Below are 23,448 nucleotides of genomic sequence, written 5' to 3' on the forward strand. Positions count from 1 at the left end.
TCCAGTGAAGCACATACCTGCATCTTCTGTTTGATGTTAACCTGACAAGGAAAACCATTCTTTTTTTCTTCCAATTTTGAAGTAACATCTTCCTTCCGAACAATCACTTGCTTTATCGAAGGACGGTCCGTTTCTTTGACTCTTTGAGATCTATATGCATCGATGCTTCAGGAAATAAGTTATAGTCTTTAAGAATCCAGCAACACACTAAGCACTATGCTTTATTGAATGTATCAGCAGAGTCTAATATTGCAAAGTATTGGCAGAACACTTCACTAGAATGGAAAATGCCACTGGGTGAAAGAAGGTGACCAAAGCTATTTCAAAGTTTTATGAAGATTAACATTAATAACATTATAAGTATAAATAACAAGACTTCTTATTTTAACCTAAACCATGATAAACTGTGGAAAATTCTGAAAGAGATGGGAATACCAGACCACCTAATCTGCCTCTTGAGAAACCTATATGCAGGTCAGGAAGCAACAGTTAGAACTGGACATGAAACAACAGACTGGTTCCAAATAGGAAAAGGAGTACGCCAAGGCTGTATATTGTCACCCTGCTAATTTAACTTATATGCAGAGTACATCATGAGAAACACTGGGCTGGAAGAAGCACAAGCTGGAATCAAGATTGCCAGGAGAAATACCAATCACCTCAGATATGCAGATGACACCACCCTTATGGCAGAAAGTGAAGAGGAACTCAAAAGCCTCTTGATGAAAGTGAAAGTGGAGAGTGAAAAAGTTGGCTTAAAGCTCAACATTCAAAAAACGAAGATCATGGCATCCGGTCCCATCACTTCATGGGAAATAGATGGGGAAACAGTGTCAGACTTTATTTTGGGGGGCTCCAAAATCACTGCAGATGGTGACTGCAGCCATGAAATTAAAAGACGCTTACTCCTTGGAAGGAAAGTTATGACCAACCTAGATAGCATATTCAAAAGCAGAGACATTACTTTGCCAACAAAGGTCCGTCTAGTCACGGCTATGGTTTTTCCTGTGGTCATGTATGGATGTGAGAGTTGGACTGTGTGAAGAAGGCTGAGCGCCGAAGAATTGATGCTTTTGAACTGTGGTGTTGGAGAAGACTCTTGAGAGTCCCTTGGACTGCAAGGAGATCCAACCAGTCCATTCTGAAGGAGGTCAGCCCTGGGATTTCTTTGGAAGGAATGATGCTAAAGCTGAAAGTCCAGTACTTTGGCCACCTCATGCGAAGAGCTGACTCATTGGAGAAGACTCTGATGCTGGGAGGGATTGGGGGCAGGAGGAGAAGGGGACGACAGAGGATGAGATGGCTGGATGACATCGATGGACGTGAGTCTCAGTGAACTCCGGGAGTTGGTGATGGACAGGGAGGCCTGGCGTGCTGCGATTCATGGGGTCGCAAAGAGTCGGACACAACTGAGCGACTGATCTGATCTGATGACCCTTAGTGACTGAATGTCTTCCAAGATATTCTCACCTATAAGGAAGATCATGATCTTCAGAACCAATGCTATCACCAGACTCAGCTCGAGGGACACGGGTTCTTTGGAATTTTCCTGGCTTTGGACTTTCATCACTGATGCTGGTGTCTTTCACTTCCCATCTAGGTGAAGAAACTAAACTCTGCAGGAAGGCACATCAGATATTAGATTTTATGGATGACATTGATTCTAAATGAGAAATCTGAGGAATTGAATGCCTTCTCTATTACTAGAAAATAAATATCCAATATGTTGACCGATTCACTATAAAAACAAGACAAACTATGTTCCTAAAAAGTATATGAATAAAAATTCATAGACAGCTGAAGCCTACACTTGTAACTCTTTTTTAAAAAATATTTCTAATTGAATCAATTTCCAAAAAAGCTGTAGTTATTCAGTTCAGAGTGACAGCTAATAAATGTTATTTACCTGTCTTGTGCTAAATACTGATATTCTAATACAGTTTAATATGCACTTCAACTCCATGATGGAGGTACTGGTTTTAACCTAATTTAACATTTAATTGCCACAAAAAGTTTAAATAACCTGACCAATAAACACCAGTACATGGCAGAGCCAGGATGTGAGCCCAAGTAGCTTGCTTTTTAAGCCATGTTACAGTTTGGATTTCATCTGATGCCAACAGGAAACCAATGAAGAGTTTTAAACTCTCTTCTAAGAGAGTTAACATCAAGTTTGCAAAATATCCCTGGCTATAGCGTGCCAAATCCCCAGGTACCAACTAAAACAAAAAGAGATGCTAATTCTACTTAGTTTCTTTATGTCCTGGGCCTATTTACATTTAGTCCTGTCTTACCTCTGGACTTACCACACCAACTGTCTGTGCTAATGGAGTAAGCAAAGACATCGAGGAAATATTTAGTGCATCTTCCTGTTCTTCGCTGCTTTCTGCATCTGCTTGATCCAACTCCTCTTGGTTCTTTTCCACATCTAGTCCACCTTCCTCTAGGACATCACTGAAGATGTCATTAATTACTTTTGAACTATTGATATCATCATCATCATCCACGCTCATCTCAATTTCACGTACCACTTCTGAAAAACATTTCAATAGGTGAACACTGTGATTCAGACCTTTTAGAATTAAAGGGATAACAGAGAAGACTTAACATTCATATGCTTACTCAATAAATAGGGGGGGAAAAAAGCCCCAAAATGTACCTCCTATACAAACAAAACAAAAAGAAACAGAATACTGCTATAATGTTCCAATAACATTTTCTAAGTAATGAAGTTTGCTGCTGCTGCTGCTGCTAAGTCGCTTCAGTCGTGTCCGACTCTGTGCAACTCCAGAGACGGCAGCCCACCAGGCTCCCCCGTCCCTGGGATTCTCCAGGCAAGAACACTGGAGTGGGTTGCCATTTCCTTCTCCAATGCATGAAAGTGAAAAGTGAAAGTGAAGTCGCTCAGTCGTGTCCGACTCTTAGCGACCCCATGGACTGCAGCCTACCAGGCTCCTCCACCCATGGGATTTTCCAGGCAAGAGTACTGGAGTGGGGTGCCACTGCCTTCTCTGAAGTAATGAAGGTAGGAACGATCAAAAGCTGATTCAGTGCTACAGGTTTAAGAATATTAAGCACTCAAACTGCAAGATAATAGCCAAAGCTTCAGATTTACACAAAATACTCTTTCAAATAATTCTCTTTCTCGTGCTGAGAACTGTCTTTTCACACTGTAGTCAATAACAGGACAATAATAATATCACAAATAAGGGCAGGGTTCACAAATAAACTTCAAGGGCACTGATTTCTCCCAACTGTACATGCAGAGTGTGGAAGGGTAGCACATTTCCTTTCCCTGTGAAACGAAGTGACAGCCTTAATCACATTTTCACAGGGCATGGGACCTAAAGATAACTGTTAACAGTACCGTATTTTGCAAAAGCAAGAATATTTCCTATTTTTTTTAAAAAGGGGATTATAAAATCATAAAATATTTTGAAATATAGAACTCTACATATTTGAATATGAGAATACTAATTCTCCTAGCATATCCAGAGTTAATAAGAAACAAAGAATAAAAACAATGAAAACCAACCAGTCTGCTGTTCAACCTTTGGTTCTGATGTCACTTTTAAGGATTTGTCCTCTTCTAAAAACAGTGTTATTTTCAAAGGGCTAGACTTAGTCATTTCACATTCAGTAAAATCTAAAAAAATAGGAAAAACAATTTGAATATATATAAAAACTTAGAATTGTTCAGTAAAAGACTCTTAATGCAATTCCTATCAAAATCCCAACAGAGCTTTTTGGAGAAATGGAAAGTCTGTCCTAAAATTTGTACGGAACTTCAGAACCTCTGAATATCTAAAACAATTTTGAAAGAGAACAAAGTTAAAAGACTGACATTTCCTCATTTCAAAATATATTATAAAGCTATAATAATCAATACAGTATGGTACCAACATAAAGATAGACATATAGACAAATGGGAAAGAATAGAGAGCCCAAAAAGAAAATTTCAAATATATGGTCAAAGCTGCCATGATAATTCAATGAAGAAAGGATAATGTTAGAAAAACTGGATAGCTACATCCAAGGAATTAAGTTAGACTTTTATCTGATGCCATATACAAAAGTCAACTAAAAATAGATTAAAGACCTAATAAGATTCAAAACTACAAAACTCCCACAAGAAAACAGAGGGAAAGCTTTATGACACTGGATTTGGTGATTTCCTGTGTATAACACAAAAAGCACAGACAGCAAAAGCAAAAATAGACAATGGGACTATATCAAACTGAAAAACTTTTGTGGCAAGCAGGGCACAGTAAACACACGGAACAATATTTTATAATAACTCAAATGGAGTATAATCTATAAAAATGTTTAATCACTGTACACCTGAAACTAAGATAATATTGTAAATCAGTTAGTTCAATTCAGTTCAGTCACCCAGTCGTATCCGACTCTTCTCGACCCCATGAATCGCAGCACACCAGGCCTCCCCATCCATCACCAACTCCCGAAGTTTACTCAAACTCATGTCCATCCAGTCGGTGATGCCATCCAGCCATCTCATCCTCTGTCGTCCCCTTCTCCTCCTGCCCCCAATCCCTCCCAGCATCAGAGTCTTTTCCAATGAGTCAGCTCTTCGCATGAGGTGGCCAAAGTACTGGAGTTTCAGCTTTAGTATCAGTCCTTCCAATGAACACCCAGGACTGATCTCCATGGACTGGCTGGATCTCCTTGCAGTCCAAGGGACTCTCAAGAGTCTTCTCCAACACCGCAGTTCAAAAGCATCAATGCTTCAGTGCTCAGCTTTCTTCACAGTCCAACTCTCACATCCATATGTGACCACTAGAAAAACTATAGCCTTGACTAGATGGACCTTTGTTGGCAAAGTAATATCTTTGCTTTTTAACATGCTATCTAGGTTGGTCATAACTTTCCTTCCAAGGAGTAAGCGTCTTTTAATTTCATGGCTGCAATCACCATCTGCAGTGATTTTGGAGCCAAAAAAAGTCTGACACTGTTTCCACTGTTTTCCCATCTATATCCCATGAAGTGATGGGACCAGATGCCATGATCTTAATTTTCTGAATGTTGAGTTTTAAGCCAACTTTTTCACTCCTCTCTTTCACTTTCAACAAGAGGCTTTTTAGTTCCTCTTCACTTTCTGCCATAAGGGTGGTGTCATCTGCATATCTGAGATTATTGATATTTCTCCTGGCAATCTTGATTCCAGCCTGTGCTTCTTCCAGCCCAGCGTTTCTCATGATGTACTCTGCATAGAAGTTAAATAAGCAGGGTGACAGTATACAGCCTTGACGTACTCCTTTTCCTATTTGGAACCAGTCTGTTGTTTCATGTCCAGTTCTAACTGTTGCTTCCTGACCTGCATATAGGTTTCTCAAGAGGCAGGTCAAGTGGTCTGGTATTCCCATCTCTTTCAGAATTTTCCACAGTTTATTGTGATCCACACAGTCAAAGGTTTTGGCATAGTCAATAAAGCAGAAATAGATGTTTTTCTGAAACTCTCTTGCTTTTTCGATGATCCAGCGGATGTTGGCAATTTGATCTCTGGTTCCTCTGCCTTTTCTAAAACCAGCTTGAACATCAGGAAGTTCATGGTTCACATATTGCTGAAGCCTGGCTTGGAGAATTTTGAGCATTACTGTACTAGCGTGTGAGATGTGTGCAATTATCCAGTAGTTTGAGCATTCTTTGGCATTGCCTTTCTTTGGGATTGGAAAGAAAACTGACCTTTTCCAGTCCTGTGGCCACTGGTGAGTTTTCCAAATTTGCTGGCATATTGAGTCCAGCACTTTCACAACTACACATCAATTAAAAAAAATGTTTATATATCAAAGAACACAGTCAACAGAGTGAAAAATCAACCTACTGAATTCAAGAAAATATCTGCAAATCATATATCTAAGAAGTTAGTATTAAGAATATAAAAAGGACTCCTACAACTCAAAAAAATCAACCTGATTTAAAAAATGGGCAAAGGATATGAACAGACATTTCTCCAAAGATGATATACGAATGGCCAACCAGCATATGAAAAGATGCTCAACATCACCAATCACAGGAGAAATGTTAATCAAAATCACAATGAGCTAACAACTCATACCTATTAGGATGCCTACTATCAAGAACACACAAAAAATATCAAGTGTTGACGAGAGTGAGGAGAAATCGGAACCCGCATGCACTGGTGACAACACTGTGTGACCAGGATGTAATAATGTAACCAATGTGGAAACCAGTATAACAGTGCCTCAGAAATATTAAAAGTAGAACTACTATATGATCAAGCAATTCCACTTCTGGGTATATAGCCACAAGAATTAAAAGCAGGGTCTCAAAGAGATATTTGCACACCCGTGTTCATAACACCACTACCCACGATAGCTAAGAAGTAGAAACAATCCACATGTCCATCAATGGATAATAGATAAACAAAATATGGTATACATACACAAGAAAATATTATTCAGCCTTAAAAAGGAAAATAATCATGTCACACACTTGACATATGACATGTCAACATGGATGAACCCTGGGACATTATGTTAAATTAAATATGCCAGTCACAAAAATACAGATACCATATGACTGCACTTATATGAGCTATCTAAGGCAGTCAAATTGACAGAAACAGAAAGTAGAATGCTGGTGACCAAAGGCTGAAGAGGGGGAAAGGGGAGTTGTTGTTTAATGGATATAGTTTTAGTTTTGCCTGATTAAAGTTCCTCAACAATGTGAATATACTACTGAACTGCATACTTAAAAACTGTTAAGATGGTGAATTATTGTCTATGATATATTAAATGTCACTACATACGCCTTACTTTTTTTAAACAGCTACATAATACTCAATTACATGGATTTAGCACAATTTATTTACAGTCTTCTACTGATGGGCATTTAAGTTATTTAAATCTTACCACTATTACAAAAGATGCAACAACTAATAAATTTGTACATACATCCATTGCACACTAGTTCTAAGAATTCAACTTACAGAAACACTTGCAAAGAAGTTGAATAAGGAGTACACACACTTTACAATTCAATAGATACTACTAAGTTTTTCTCCAAAAAATATTTATAGTAAATTTATACTCTCATTAAGAGTATGAGTTCTCACTCTGGAAAGAAAACTAAGGAAGAAGCATATAGCACAGCTAGAAACAAACAAAAAAATTAATTTGTCTTTTTACACTAGAACAGCATTTCTGCTGCTTCCAAAATTATGGTAGACTGAAACTGACATTTTAAGTGAAATAGAAATAGAAAATGCTTACCTGAAGTTTCTCTACTAGAAGGGTTTGCTGGTGTCTGATTTTCTGTCACCTTTTCTGTTACTGTAAGTGATGGGGTACTTGGATCAACTTGTTTTTTGAGGGGAGTGCTCTGACAGTGAATTTCCTGCAAAAAGCAAATGAAGATGTAAATTTTATTTCTCAAAACTATAAATCTTGTCTTTTTACATGTTATTAAATGAAACAAATAAGAGTCATTGTTAGAAATAAACTTCCTCAGAACAAAACAGAAAATGAATGTTGAGAAGGTCCAGCCATGTTTAGAACACTAGTTCATACTCCTGATAATTCACAGTACATAATTTTTTTTAGAGACCACTAGGCAATGGAGAAGCCTGGTAGGCTGCAGTCCATGGGTTCGCTAGGAGTTGGACACGACTGAGCGACTTCACTTTTACTTTTCACTTTCCTGCATTGGAAAAGGAAATGGCAACCCACTCCAGTGTTCTTGCCTGGAGAATCCCAGGGACGGGGGAGCCTGGTGGGCTGCCGTCTATGGGGTCGCACAGAGTCAGACATGACTGAAGTGACTTAGCAGCAGCAGCAGGCAAGAGAGAATGAAAATTCACATCAGAGTTCAGCTTTAGATAAACCAATTCAAGTGAAAGGCAAATAAGAGGAAAAAATAACTAAGTCTCCTCAAGAAGAACAAAACAAATACAAGCTAAAACTATATACTTCCACATCCCTTTTCAGCCACCATATCTTTGCTCCCTGCCCTTTAGAGACAAACTTCTGGGACTGCCTATACTAATGGACTCTACTCTTCACCCATTACCTGCCTCCTACCCTCACCACTTCACCAAAAGGTTCTGCCAAGTCACAACAAGCTCCTTACTGTGATCTCGGTTCAGTCCACATTTACAACAAACACGTGACAATACTGACCACTCCTTCCTTCTGAAAGGCTCCTTCTTCCCTTGACTTTAGTTACATCACACTCAACTGCTTTCTCTTCCCATCACTTAGGTTGCTTTTTCTATGGGTACCACAGATGAATTCTGAAGTGGGAAGACCCTTGAACTCTCCCAATACTGTGTTCAGAATTTTCTTTAAATGCATATGTACAACTGTCTAGGGAAGGAGTCCACAGATTTTTTAGGAATCATTTAACACAAAAACTTTAAAGATCTGTTGCTCTGTATTTTCTAGAGAAAGAAAAGGAAAACCATGAGACTGTAACATACTGGCAACCAAGTGAAGAAGGTGCTTCAGACAAAAGGGAGTGATTCACAAAGTCAACTGCTGCTAACAGGTCAAGTTAAACACTAGAAAAGTGATTCTGAAGATCATTGGTGAATTTGATAAAGGTAGTGGTGAGAGCATGAGTGGAGAGATCAAGAAAGAAGAAGAGAAAAACTGCAAGATACAAGTAGAGACACTCCTTTGGAAGAGTCTAGATGAAAAGGAGGCAAAGAAAGGGAAGAGAAGGGAGATTTAAAGAGTTGCTTTTGTTATGATCATGGCATCTTGGCCCCACCACTTCATGGGAAATTTAAATGCAGAAAAAATGGAATTAGTGGCAGATTTTATTTCTGTGGGCTCTAACATCACTGTGGTCAGTGACTGCAGCCATGAAATTAAAAGACGTTTGCTCCTTGGAAGAAAAACTATGACAAACCTAGACAGAATATTAAAAAGCAGAGATATTACTTTTCCGACAAAGGTCTGTCTAGTCAAAGTAATGGTTTTTCCAGCTTGCTCCTTGAAGAAAAACTATGACAAACCTAGACAGCATATTAAAAAGCAGAGACATTACTTTTCCGACAAAGGTCCGTCGAGTCAAAGTGATGGTTTTTCCAGCTTGCTCCTTGAAGAAAAACTATGACAAACCTAGACAGCATATTAAAAAGCAGAGACATCTCTTTGCCAACAAAGGTCCATATAGTCAAAGCTATGGTTTTTCCAGTAGCCATGTACAGATGTGAGAGCTGGACGATAAAGAAGGCTGAGCGTAGAAGAACCGATGCTTTCGAACTATGGTGCTGTAATAAGACTCTCAAGAGTCCCTTGGAAAGCAAGAAGATCAAACCAATCAATCCTAAAGGAAATCAACTCTGAATATTCTTTAGAAGAACTGATGCTGAAGCTCCAATATTATGGCCACCTGATGCAAAGAGCTGATTCATTGGAAAAGACCCTGATGCTGGGAAAGACTGAGCACAGGAGAAGGGGGCAATAGAGGATGAGATGATTGGATGACATCACTGACTCAATGGACGACTGAACAACAAATGCTAGTGGGAAGGATTAGCCCATTCATTTCTTCCTCCTAAAGGAAATCAGTCCTGAATATTCATTGGAAGGACTGATGCTGAAGCTGAAACTTTGGCCACCTGATGTGAAGAACTGACTCATTTGAAAAGACCCTGATGCTGGGAAAGATTGAAGGCAGAAGGAGAAGGGGACAACAGAGGATGAGATGGTTGGATGGCATCACCGATTCAATAGACATGAGTTTGAGTAAGCTCCAGTTGTTGATGGACAGGGAAGCCTTGTGTGCTGCAGTCCATGGGGTTGCAGAGTCGGCCATGACTGAGCGACTGCACTGAACTGAACTTCCTCCAAAGACAAATTTACTGAGTTCCTACTATGAGCCAAGGCCTAAGAACACAGATAGAAAAGAATGTGGCTCTCATACAGTGCTGGAAAGCAAAGTTAAAACACTTACAGGAAAATAAATATTCTAGTGAGGTAAAAACAGGATGGCACGGACCCAAACAAGGAGGGAGGGGAACTGGGGAAAGGACCAAGTAAAAATTTCCAAAGGTAATTAAAGTTTGACCTATTCTTAATGAAGCAGCTCATCACAGAGATACTTCACCCAGGGGGACTAGCAAAGCAAAGACAAACAGATCTGAAAACATGGGTACACTCAAGAAACTGCAAATAGTCTGCATGACAGGGCTGAAGCACACATGCAGAGGAGCAGTGAAGAGAAGTCAGGTTTCTGAATGATTCTAGCCATCAAATCCAGCACTTTAGACACTCTTCTGATGACGGCTATGGGAAGCTCTCCAGGATTTTAAGCAAAGGAATACATGCTTATCTGCCTCTTGGAAATATTTTTCTGGCAGCAGTGGGTTAGCAGTGGACTGGAGAGTAGCCAGACTAAAAGCAAGGTGCTCATGTGAGGGTAAAGGCAATGGCAGAGGAAAATACAGAGGTCAAGGCAGCTTGGCAACATATTTAGAAAACATATCACTGGATGTGTGTGTATTTATGCATAATATGTGCTAGAGGCCAGTGGGAAGAAAGACACTAACAAAAGGAAGGAGCCAAGGAAGAACTACCGGATTGTTTTAGATGAGGAAGTATACAGTAAAGCCCTAAGTGAAGACAGAGACTATCTGGGGAAGATACTCCAGCAAAGAAAGCTCTTCCAGTCAACCAAAGCTCGACTAGAGTTCAGGAGAGAGGTGAGGGCAGTGCAGCCAAGCATCATCAGAATTTCTGTGATTGGCTGAAGCTAGATATGAGGATGGGAAAGAGATGTTCCAGGACAAGTGAGACAAAAAAAAAAAAAGAGAGATCAGAACTTTGGGAAGCATGATTTGCTAAGCAAGGGAACTGGTAAAAAAATAAAATCAAATAGATCCTTTTCAAAGAATATGGTTAAATGTATTATTCTATTTCTACTGGTATCCATGTTAAATGTAATTCTATTGTTTTTAGCTTAAAAATGTAACCTAACACAGGGAAAGTAAGATGTACAACTTCCAGTTACAAAATAAATGGGTTACAGGGATGAAATGTACAGCACGGGGAATACAGTCAATAATAAAGTAATACCTTTGTATGGTGACAAAGAGTAACTAGACTTAACACAATGACCATTTTGTAATCTATAGAAATAATGAATCACTATATTGTGTGGGAACTAGCATAGTACTGTTGGTCAATTATACTTCAAAAACCAAACAAATTCATAGGGAAAAAGATCAGCTTTGTGGTTACCAGAGGAGGTGGGAGGGAGATGTGGAATTAGATGAAGGTGGTCAAAAGGTACAAACTTCCAGTTATAAGACAAATGAGTACTAGAGGTATAATGTACAACATGACTAACATAATTAACACTACTGTTAAATTAAATATGAAAGAGTAAATCCTAAGAGTTCACATCACAAGGAAAATATGTTTTATTCTCCTTCTTTAATTTTATATCTGAGATGATGGAGAGTCACTAAATTTATTGGGGTCATCATTTCATAATGTCAGTCATTATGCTGTATACCTTAAACTTATACAGTGCTGTATATCAATCATATTTAATAAAATTATAAGTAATATATATGCATATTTATCTCCTAACATAGTATTTTTGTACACAATAGGCATGTAGATGAAATAGAAGAGAGTTTAACACAGTAGGAATTTTGCTGAAGGCTTATCCATGAAATTATACTATGAGAAGTAGTATGGGTAAGAGGCTTCCCAGGTGGCACTGATGGTAAAGAACCTGCCTGCCAATACAGGAGACATAAGAGATGTGGGTTCAATCCCTGGGTCAGGAAAATCCCCTGGAGGAGGGCATGGCAACCCACTCCAATATTCTTGCCTGGAGAATCCCATGGACAGAGGAGCCTGGTGGGCTACGGTTCACAGGCTCAAAAAGAGTCGGATACGACTGAAGCGACTTAGCACGTAGAACAATATAAGCAAAAAGAAATCTGGGAGGCATTTGGTGACTAAAACGATTACAGGTAGTATAAATGTATGATATTTGAGGAGAGATATATAATCATTACTGATAAAAGTAGATTCTGAGAAACATTTGAAAATCAACATCTAAATAGAATGTCAAAAGGAATCTGAAATCAGTTGAAGGTGAGAATACTTTTTAAATTTGATTTTAAGTAGGTCATCATAAACATGGTTAGAAGTTCCATTAAATGGCAAAATATCACAAGAGAAAAGCCAAGTTGGTATGAACATTTAAAGAGTTTATGAATGGAAAGCAGCATAGTTAATCAGAACAAGAAACTGTATAGAGAACTATTTTACAATACAGAACTACAAGTTAAATCCCAGTTCTTGTTTATGTTACCTGTTTGGTTTCTAGTTGTTTGCTTTTTGAGTTTTCGCCTTTTTCTGCACTCCATAAACTGCCCTTGTCAAATCGGCTACGAAGACATGCTAGTTCTTTTTGACGTTCCTAAAACCATCAAAATCTTTATTTTACACAAGAGCCAAAAGTACGTTTAATAATATCCAAATACTACTAACTTTGCTTCTCTTCATTTTTTTTTCTCTTCATTTTTAAGATTAAAAAAGTCATAATATACATGGAATATAAGACAACAACACTTTTAATTTGAAATAAGTGATACAGAGAATCAAGATGCTATTCATCTCAGTCATAAAGACTGGCATCAGAATTTGACATCTAGGTCCTATACTGAGGCTACATAATGAATAATGTTAAACACAGTAAGATATACCTGCTTGAGTTGCTGTGCTAGGTGAGTAGTAGATGAAGACGCGTTTTGCCTGAATAATCTTTCTTGTATGGCCTTTGTATTTGGCGTGATAATGGGAGTCCTATGGGGTGTACTACGAGCTGGACTTTCTTTGCTATGTTCTTGACAACGCTCTCCAAAGCGTTCCAGAAAAGGCTTAATTCCTGATCCTCCTAAAGAAAATACACACATTTTAGAGGCTACTTAGAATAAATAACAATTATGATTTCTATGGGAAATGTTCTAAATCCAGTTCAGCTCCAAAATGCTTTTATTCTACTAGGAATATTCATTCAGAAAGAAAACAGTAGGAAAATAGTTCAAAAAACTTAAAAATACTTTTTTTAACCATACTATTTAGTTCTATATCCCAAAATTTGCTTTATAGGATTTAATACTTTAAAAAACACAAAAAAATTTTAAAAGGTAGAGTGAGAGGACAGAGGGGATTAGAAAACCCTTAAACTACTTAGTCAGAACCTAAATAATTGGAAATTGACTGTATGTGCATTAATGATATGCCCTAAACACCAAGTGGAGAAGGCAATGGCACCCCACTCCAGTACTCTTGCCTGGAAAATCCCACGGACGGCAGAGTCTGGTAGGCTGCAGTCCATGAGGTCACTGGGAGTTGGACACGACTGAGCGACTTTACTTTCACTTTTCACTTCCATGCATTGGAGAAGGAAATGGCAACCCACTCCAGTGTTCTTGCCTGGAGAATCCCAGGGACGGGGGAGCCTGGTGGGCTGCAGTCTATGGGGTCGCACAGAGTCGGACACGACTGAAGCGACTTAGCAGCAGCAAACACCAAGTATCCTGGCCATGATAACTCAATTACTAATATCTCTACAGTCCAATTTATTTTATTTTATTTTAGGAAGTATAACATGAAAATCCAGTGATTAAATCCTTTTTAAAAAATGATAATTAAGGATAATTTAGTTTATCAAAGTATGTCTTGATTTCACCAAGTCTTAGTACTTATTTTAAATAGTATGAAATACATTTAAAATACAAGTGGACTATATATCACTTCCACTACAACAATGCTAGGGTTGTACTACATAAAAGGAGGTGGTAAACATTTTCCCATAAGTAGCCAAAGAGTAAATATTCTGGGCTCTGCAGGCCATATGGCCATCGCACATTCCACAACTACTCAATCCTGCACGGAAGCATGAAAGCAGCCACAGACAGTAAATGGGTGTGGCTGTGTTCCAATAAAACTTTATTTGCAAAAACAAGTAAAGGGCAGAATTTGACCCATGATAGCAGTGAAAGCAACAAGTCCTAACCAACGAATGCATCAGCAGAGACTTCCCAAGAATACTTCTTATTTATGTCATTCTTATCTATGCCATAAGTCTTTAGAATACTGGGAGTCATAGTCTAATTTCACATGGGGATTTTGCTATTGTTTCTCATTTCAGCTCATCTGGAAACTGACTGCTAGATTCTACTTATCCTGTAACTAATGGATTCCCCACTCTTATCTCTGTATGACTTCTCTTTTATGATGAACTATTGTTTCTGGAGATATTATATTTTTAAGAAGTTAAAATTGAGAATTAATACAAAAAGCAGTTCTAATGAAAAAGAATATAGCTCAAAGTAAACTATATTACCATATATTTGAGAGATAATTTTTAGTCCTGTGTTTCTCAATCAGGTGGGGGTATACCAGAAGTATACACAAGATAAATATGAACTTCCTGGAGCATCAATTTACTATAGGAAAACTGAATTTTCCTATGTATATATTCACGTACAGTATACACACATATAAATTTAATGAGAGTAGAGTCATCTGTATACATATTCTCTTCCCTTTGCTACTAGGGATGTGTCATAGTGCAGTTTGAGACACACTGCTCTGCACACTTGGTTATAAGAATGTTTCTGCATTATATCCTTAAAATGTGATTTTTAGGTATAGAAGAAAGTATCTAGCATGGTCATTCGAGAAAAAAAAAAATGCTTAAACTGTTAAAATGTAACAAGTTAAACTTTTTGACCAGTAACTGGGCTAATCTACAATAACGAATATTCATTCGCTCAATTAAAGTTGACTTTGAAGAAATCTCACTGATGCATTCAGGCATTTGCCCTGGTAAACCAACACTATAATATTCACAACTGGATATTTAAAATGCTAAGAACAGACACCCTGAAAATAGTCAGCAGTACTTTAGATTTTTTCAAAATATGTAACCTGGTGTTGCAGATTTGTCCTTAGGTTGAGACCACAGACAAATTTCTCTGTTTAATTCTTCCTTGGGCCGAACTGTACGGGATACAGCTGACTTCTCAACTGGTTTTGATACTTCTGTTTTCAGAGGACTAACAGAGGTTTTTTGAAGTAGTTCAGGATTTTGGACCTTACAATTTTTAGCACTGGTGATGGATGTTGTAGAAGATTTCACTGGGGAAGAAGTAGCTTTCTGAAACATGATAACAGGGTAAATAACAACACAATAGTTAAAGATATTTCTACAACAAAATAATTCAAATCCTATATTCTTGATAGCCTTTTTGTACACTCATGTAAACAAGTTTCTTGCTCTCTAATAGATCAAATTAATTTGAAAGGTTTGAAAAAAATTAACTTAGAAAATGTGATTATTCAAATTATGTAGTTTAGTCTACATAATATTCTGATGGGTAATTTAGTACAAGGGAGAGGGTTACTCACTATTTTAAAAAACAATTTCTTTTGTATCATCATACTAGTACCCTTATGAATATTAACTGTATTGGCCAAATACATATATATTTGTATTTTAATTAAATCATGTATCATGTACTTAAAGGCGAATTATAAGTACTACTTACTATGTGCGAAGTACCATACTAAGTGCTTTATGAACATTATCTCATTTAATCCTCCCACAACCTTTTCTTTCCCATTTTACAAATGGAAAAATAGTCTCACAAGATTAAGTAACTTCTCCAAAGCCACACTTCTAATTTTGTGGCAGGGCTGGGATTGAATGCAGGTGTCATTCTAAAACTGAGCTCTACACTTAAAGATAATGCTCAGAAACACAACATTTTTTTTTTTCGTTTTTGTTTTTTTCATGTTATTTTTAAAAACCATTGAGATAACACATGGGCAGGGTAATCTTTCAAATACTTCAAAAGGGTATCAGTGAAAGCATCATACCCACCCTTGACAACTGCCTTCTGGAGGTAACTACAGCTACTAGCTTTCAGCGATATTTGATGTCTTTCTTGTATTTATACACATACATAGAGCATTTTAATAGAGAAGGTAATTTTCAGGCTCTCGTGATGAGTAAGAAGAGGCTCCATCATTCAAAAGCACATATTTTGGAAGTACATTAAATTTGTATAATTTAGTTGTTAATTGATAACTTGGGTCAGAATATCAAATTTATGATTTTTTACTTTCTATGAAATACTCTAAAAATACATAAACATCCTCTATATATGTTATAAAATACATACCTACAGACATATATATATATATATATAACATAAATTATTTCTTATAACAACAAACAAAAAGGTTACCAAATACCAAAATTATATTTACTTACCCCAGGGCTAGAAATCGCAACGTTAATCAAAGATGCACCCACAGCACTTGAGGATGAGGCTTTATTCAAAGAGGCATCGCCATCCCTTTGGGAACAGCATGTAGCTTCCTGCTTAACACTGCTGCTATTGATCCTAGCAGATGCTCCACTTGCAGAGGAAAATTTGGATAAACAAGTGGTACCAGGCTGTTCTTGCACACTGTTTTGCTTTGCAGATGAGGTTTTTACATCATCTTCCCAGGAACAAATAGTTGCAGCAAGGTTGGCCAGTCGGCCCCTTCTCCCAACTGGAGTTGCTGAGGCATCTGAAAGGGATGGTTTGGGAGGGGAGGCAGCCTTTTCCTCTGATGGCATTGCTGAGATGGGTGAGCTTTCAGGTATATCATCTGAAAATGTTTTGAAAGTTAAAGTCCATGAGGTATATGTGTATGTAATAAAGGGATCACTCCAAAAAAAAAAAAGCTTTTCTAATACACATGAAACTACCAAACTGCTTAAATTTGACAATATATTTTCAAACCAGATACTTGACCCAAATTAAAAAAGAAATACTTTGTTACTTAGTTTTCCAATCATTTGATAGATTATGAAATCTATAAAACATCATACATTGAGGTTATATTTTTAGGATTAATTAATGATGTTATAACACTGCACAAATTAAGATTACATATTCAACATACTTGTTTTTAGAATGTACTAGGTTAGTGCTATACAATAGAACTTTCTGCAATGATTGAGATGTTCTATATTCATGCCATCTAATACAGTAACAACTAGCCACTGTGGCTAGTGAGCACTTGAACTGCGGTAAGAGCAATAAGAAACTTTATTTCATTTTAATTAATTTAAATTTAAAAAGCAACATATGACTCTTGTTTATGATATTGAATACCATATCCAATACTATATTGGATATCATACCATATCCAACACCAGTAGCACAATATCATATCCAATACCAATACCATACCATATCCAATACCAATAGCACAGGGCTAGACTAATATGTTTTTCTGCACAGTTACTTCATTTGGAAATAAATCTCAAATATGCCAATACTTAACCACAAAAGGTCTGTATGCATAAAGCATATACGGCAAAGCTCATGGCACTTCCTATTCCACAAATTCTGTCAACAGAACAGATAGCCCTCCTACTGTCCAAAGCTCATACATCTGCCTGAATTCTCAATTCTACTCCTCTTAAACCTTCTCAGGGATCTTGCTCCAAATAACCACTTCTTCCTCTCTACAAACTTTGTTTTCTACACATTAATATGCTCAATTCTCTCTCATCTTAAAGCTAAAACCAATCATCCTCTCATCAACATACACCCGCTTTTAGTTACTGTCCCTCTTTCCCTGCACTAAATTCACTCACCACTCAATTCACTTCAATCTGACTTCTGCATACACAGCTGCACTCAAGTTGCTTTTGGTATTTTCACCCAATGCCTACACATTTGGCAGGCCTTGAATTTCCATATGTGACATCATCCTCTACTAGTTCTGCCTTTGCAGCCTATCCTTCATGGTCTCCTTCTAACTACCAACTACCTACATTTGACTATCCCATTTGCACCTCAAATAATATATCTAATGTTGAAACTGCTTCAAACACAGTCCTCTTTATCACGCCTCTTCCTCCCTTTTCCCTTACCATCCACCACCTGGTCATTAGGTCCCACAGATTCTTTCTGCTAAATCTCTCAAATCTAGCCTCTTTACTTTCATGGGCCTTCATCATTATGCCTGAATCACAATATTAATCTTTTAACTGGTCTTCCTGCTTCAAATCTCTGCCCTCTTCAATCTCTCCTCAATTCAGATGCCGAGTGATCTTTCTAAAGCATTTGACTACCTAAACTCTCAGTACCTCCCCATCACCTTCTGATTAAATTCCAAATGCTATGGACCCTGCTGCTTTCTTTGAATTTTATCTCTTGCTTTTATACCACATGAATGGTATACCAGAATGCCTACTCTTTATACACATACTGTGTTCATGATACCTCTGTGCTTTTTATTTATATGTTCTGTTGCTCCTGCCTAGAATATCTCTACTGTCTGAAGTCAGCTGCCCTTCAAAGTCCAGGTTAATTGCCTTTGTCGCCTCCAGAAAAGCTTCCCTGACCACCACCTTCCCTATAATACTTTTTTGCATACCTTTATCATTTTCCTCAGACTATGCACTGTCTTCTAAAGAGATGATAGTTTTACTGTCATGCTTTAGAAATGGACTTAATAGACCCCTCACTCTTCTATTCTCTATCAGAAACAACAGCTTCAGATAAATTATACTTTATTATTCCTCAAACCTTTAATTGGCATATGGCCACAGTCTTGAATAGCACTCACTAAATCATTCATCACAAACACTTTATTAACAACTTTCAATGCTTAAAATTAAGATGAGCTATGATGCCTTAAGGAGGTTTATTTTCAAGACTGAGGTAGGCATTTGTTAATATTTGCTTTCAAAATATTCAAGATCACTGTTGCAACAGTTTCTCCTAAGAATGCTCAGGGCCTTGATTGTTCTTCTGATCAAGTATTACATCACAACTCTTTTTCTTTTTTCTGAAAGGAAAATCTGCACTCTGCTGCCCATAGATATTTTCTACAAAATAGAATGGGACATCTTTCTATTAGGGCACATTAACTGGCTAGCTTCCTCAGACATACTAAAAGCAGGATGGTTAGCCCCACCCACTACTAAAATCAATAGGTATAACTGAGTGTGGAGTATCAGTGGAATACGGGTGTGTAACCCATAGACATCAGGCAGGACATAAAAGTTGAGCCCCAAACTCAAACTCCTAGTGTTTACATTTTAGCACTGACTGTGGGCAGGTGTCTTAGCCTCTTTGAACTCAGTCTCCTCTCCTACAATATTTGAAAGCCAAAGCTTCCTTGGATAAGGCTTAGTCACCATGGACTGTCCGCTTGCACTGGGCTGGTTCACTTCGGCACTGCTTCTACTGAACTGAGCCAGAAGCCAGCTGTCTGCCTACCCTGAGAAACCTTACACCTTTGCTAGCTCCTACAAAAGTATCTTTAGGACCCAGAGAGGAAAGTTCTCTCAGGTCTTAATGCCAACCATGACTCTGTTTCTTCTGTTCTATAAACATTATCATGTAACTAATAGTGTTTCACCTCTCTGCATCAGCTGCTAGTGAGTTCAGAACCATCTCTAGGAAGTGAGGAGGACCTTAAGGCCTGTATCTAGTAAACTAACTTTACCTTTCACTTTGTTTTTTCTTCTCTTCATATTGATTTTTCTCATTTTTCAAATTTTTAACATAGGTATTTTTGTAAGTCATCCCAAGGCTTCTTTCGTAACAAGGTAGGAGATAAGCTCTCCATCAGATTACGGGCCCATGAAATGCAAAAGTCAGGTTTGCATTTCCTCCTCCCTGGGTAGGGAAGATCCCCTGGAGGATGGAATGGCAACCCACTTCAGTATTCTTGCCTGAAAGAGACCATGAACAGAGGAGCCTGGTGGGCTACAGTCCATGGGGTCGCAAAGAGTTACACATTACTGAGCATGCACGCTCATTTTTGTAAGCCATTCCAAGGCTTTTTTCGCAATAAGGTAAGAGATAAGCTCTCCATCAGATTACGGGCCCATGAAATGCAAGATCAGGTCGCTTTATCTATAGTCTCCAGCACCTTAGCATGATTACATGTTTTGCAGGTACTCGATAAATATTTTTTGAAATTTTCTTTTTCCCCTATGAACAGCATTGCATACCTTAGTCACTCAGGTTTATTCAGTGAATCCATGAAACAGGATTTCTTGAATACAGAACTGAAGGTCAGCAAGGCTGATAATGCCAAGAGTACAGTTTATCCTTTAGTGTTTTCATTGCAAATATAAGATAGTTCCTTTATAAGATCAAGGTTTTGTGAACCAGTCTAAGAACCTCATCTCGTTTACTTCAATGAGAACACACCCGATAAATATATATTGATATATAAACCATTAGCAAGCAATGGATACTCAGGACATAGATCAAAAGCATTTACCTTTCATGTGTTAACTGATACATAAAATTTTTAACCTACCAAGTTGAATTGCACTGAAACAGATTTAAGGACCCCACGGTCCACAAGAGTGCACACCTGTCACATCGTCACTATCCCAACAACGCCGCTGCTCAGCCAGCTTTTGCATTCGTGTTCTGACTGAAGAGGCTGCAGCTGCTCCCAGTCTTGAGTTCGGCCCACTCCTCACACCCAGCAGTGGTGCTGAGGCTGGGGCAGCCAAGGAGTCACTGACACCAGCGGGTGCCTGAGACATCTGTGGCTGAGCCTGAGGGGACACAGGCCTTGGAGAACAAGGTTTTGCAGACGTTGACTCAACTGGCTTTTCATTTTCCACGTCAGAAACTTCTACTTCAGTGTTGTCAGAACAGCGTTTTTTGGATGGTGATGGTTTTGTGCAAGATTTCTCTAGGTTAAAAGGACAAAAAATTAAAAGTTCTGTAATTTTGCATGGCATGAAAAAAACATAGGTACAAATGAATAAAACACTAGTCTCTCTGTTCCTTTAAATGATTTCATTCACAAGAAGAAATATGTAAAATTCTACATTTTTCAGTAACTTGGAAATCTGACATTAGAGATTTATGTTTAAGCAAGCATATAATTTAGCAGTTTAAAAAAACCTGAATGAAAAAATCTTCAAATAACATCCTCAAGATTTATGTATAATGTTCTTTGTGGTCTTCAGACACTAGGAAATAAAAAGTATGCACACAGAATAAGCAAAGCAAATGTTCTAAGGGATTTTAAAGATCATACAGTCCAGTTACCACATTTTTAAATAAGAAAAATCAAGTCCAGAGAAATCGAGTTACCTGCTTAACATGACACACCTGAGCTAAGGGTAAAAACAAGCTTTCTGCTTTTAAAAACAATTTTTCATGAACAGTAAACAAGAGTAGAAGGACACCTGGCTTGAGGTTTAGGAGGCAGAGAACCAAAAGACTGACTGAATTATCTGACCAGTACCAAGCAAATTCATCAAGTCAAGTGTTTAACAACATTTTACATTTTAAACCTCTATGAACACCTATAAAACTAATTAAAAAGTCCTAAAAGAAAAAGGAACTATCCAAACACGAGGAATATAATTTTTACCTATGAATGAGTTCTACTATACCTCCTATAAAACTAATCCTTTAAAAGGTAAGAATGTAAATTCCATTTGAGGTCAGTTTCACTGTCTGTCTAATCAAGTGTTCTTATTCTGGCAGTAACTGAAGTGTCATTAGTGGGAAGTCATGATTGCCCTCATAAATATCAATCTAATTAAATAATACATCATGAAACTTTCGATGATGATGGAAAAGGAGAGAAGGAGGCTGTGGGTCAGGGAAAAAACCAGTAAACTACCAGCCTGAGAAAAAAATTGTCTCTTAACTGAAGTATGACTGGTGTTGGTGGCATTTATACTTCTTTAAACTCTCTTTTCATTGGGAGATGATGCTTCCCACATGTTCAGTTTTTCTCACGAAAAGGAAAGTAGCTCTTATAAATCACACACAGATTTTAATTATATGTGTTACTTGGTGGGGGTAGGATGGTGGGTGATATAGGGGAAGAGGATAAAGAGGTTAAAAAGCCTCCAGGTATAAAATAAATAAGCCATGGGATGTAATATACAGCATAAGGAATATCCAATCTTCTGCAACTCACTTAAGGGTATATTTTAAATGAACTAATCTAATCCTTTTTTGGAAGTGTTCCTATTTAACATGCTTCACTATCTGAAAATACAGAATGCTTCAAGTTTACATTTCTTATATGAAACAGTAAATATTTCCATTTAAGCATCAAAATACAGTTCTAACCACTAGTTTTCAAGTACATACTACTCAATATCTGAATGCATAAAGCTGTGCCACAGTGGAAAGATCCTAGACTAGAGCTAGATCTCTGTTTTCCCACGTAATATATACGGTATTCCCTCCCTTCAAAATGTATTAACATACAAAAGAAATTCTCATTCTACGGTTAGCTTACAAAATAGTTGGGAGCCAGCACTATGCCCTCATCTCTTTTGTAATACTGGTTTTGCCCTCTTTAATATTCTTTTTCTATGTGCATTTTAAATGTCTACTAAGGAACATTATCATCTCCAGATTATTCCAAAAGATTAAACCAGCTGACTGATACAGGCTGAGGACGTCAGGATTTAGGAAAGAATAATAAAGTTTCCAGGTGCATTTGAGTTTGTTGCAGGAGTTGTTGTTTGTTTTAGTTGCTATACTGTGTCCAACTCTTTGTGACTCCATGAACTATAGCCTGCAAACTCCTCTGTCCATGGGATTCTCCAGGCAAGAATACTAGAGTAGGTTGCCATTTCCTTTTCCAAGGGATATTCCCAACCTGGGGACTGAACCCACATCTACTGCATTGGCAAAAGGATTCTTTACCACTGAGCCACCAAGGAAGTTCTTCTTGGGGTGGATGGGGGTGTTGGTGGTTAATTTTGTTTCTATTTAATTTCAGTAAATCTGTAGATTAACAACCTATACTTTGTGCCCAGCCTGAGGGACGTTGTTCAGCAGACAGAGGATGAAAAGACTCATGATATTTCAAGCATCCGCAGGCAGGCCTGCCTTTTGTTGCCCTGTTTATGTAAGAGGAGTAGAGAAACTCAACACTATGGCCAGTGTAAGTGCTCCACTGCTCCCACAGTATTCTTCCCTTAGAGGTTTTAATGATACTTTTGGAATGAGGAAAATAAAGTTCAACCAGTTAATCTGAAATATTTGTTAGAAATTTTGCTCTCGCCTGATAGGTTCCAGGCCTAATATAATAGGCCTGGAATACAATAAAAGGTTTATCTTTCCCCTGGAGGCTATTCCATTTGTCTCCCAAAGACCTTGGTCTTCTGCAGGAACAATAAAGTGTTTGGCACTTATTTGCATTTTGAAAACTGCAATTTTTACTTTTCCCCACAAAGCCTATTACCTTCGCCATCAGATAGGGGCTGCTGGTTACTTGCTTCCGAAAGTGGCTCCCTGATCCGCTTGGCATGAGTCAGAGACCTTGCTGCTGGGATGGGCCGCTCAGCCATTTTCCTCTGAAGATTCTCTCGTCTGGCACGGGTTCGCTCAAGCAGTTTCTACGATACACCAGA

At 37.9% G+C, this 23,448-nt stretch overlaps 1 protein-coding gene across 4 annotated transcripts in view; it reads right to left on the bottom strand.

The window, feature by feature from the left end:
- ANLN (anillin, actin binding protein) overlaps positions 1 to 23,448 on the bottom strand; it is a 61,067-nt gene that overhangs the window by 28,933 nt on the left and 8,686 nt on the right. For all 4 annotated transcript variants that reach the window (XM_070787844.1, XM_070787843.1, XM_070787841.1 and 1 more), the window contains exons 2-12: positions 23,280 to 23,433; positions 20,421 to 20,750; positions 16,294 to 16,679; positions 14,946 to 15,174; positions 12,713 to 12,903; positions 12,319 to 12,426; positions 7,254 to 7,377; positions 3,536 to 3,646; positions 2,295 to 2,533; positions 1,471 to 1,616; positions 18 to 165 (exon numbers count right to left, since the gene is read on the bottom strand). In XM_070787844.1, the coding sequence (XP_070643945.1) occupies positions 18 to 165; positions 1,471 to 1,616; positions 2,295 to 2,533; positions 3,536 to 3,646; positions 7,254 to 7,377; positions 12,319 to 12,426; positions 12,713 to 12,903; positions 14,946 to 15,174; positions 16,294 to 16,679; positions 20,421 to 20,750; positions 23,280 to 23,433 (2,166 nt within the window). The remainder of the gene's footprint in view (positions 1 to 17; positions 166 to 1,470; positions 1,617 to 2,294; positions 2,534 to 3,535; positions 3,647 to 7,253; positions 7,378 to 12,318; positions 12,427 to 12,712; positions 12,904 to 14,945; positions 15,175 to 16,293; positions 16,680 to 20,420; positions 20,751 to 23,279; positions 23,434 to 23,448) is intronic.

The sequence above is a fragment of the Bos indicus genome, chromosome 4 (genome assembly GCF_029378745.1).
Source record: "Bos indicus isolate NIAB-ARS_2022 breed Sahiwal x Tharparkar chromosome 4, NIAB-ARS_B.indTharparkar_mat_pri_1.0, whole genome shotgun sequence".
Taxonomy (NCBI): domain Eukaryota; kingdom Metazoa; phylum Chordata; class Mammalia; order Artiodactyla; family Bovidae; genus Bos; species Bos indicus.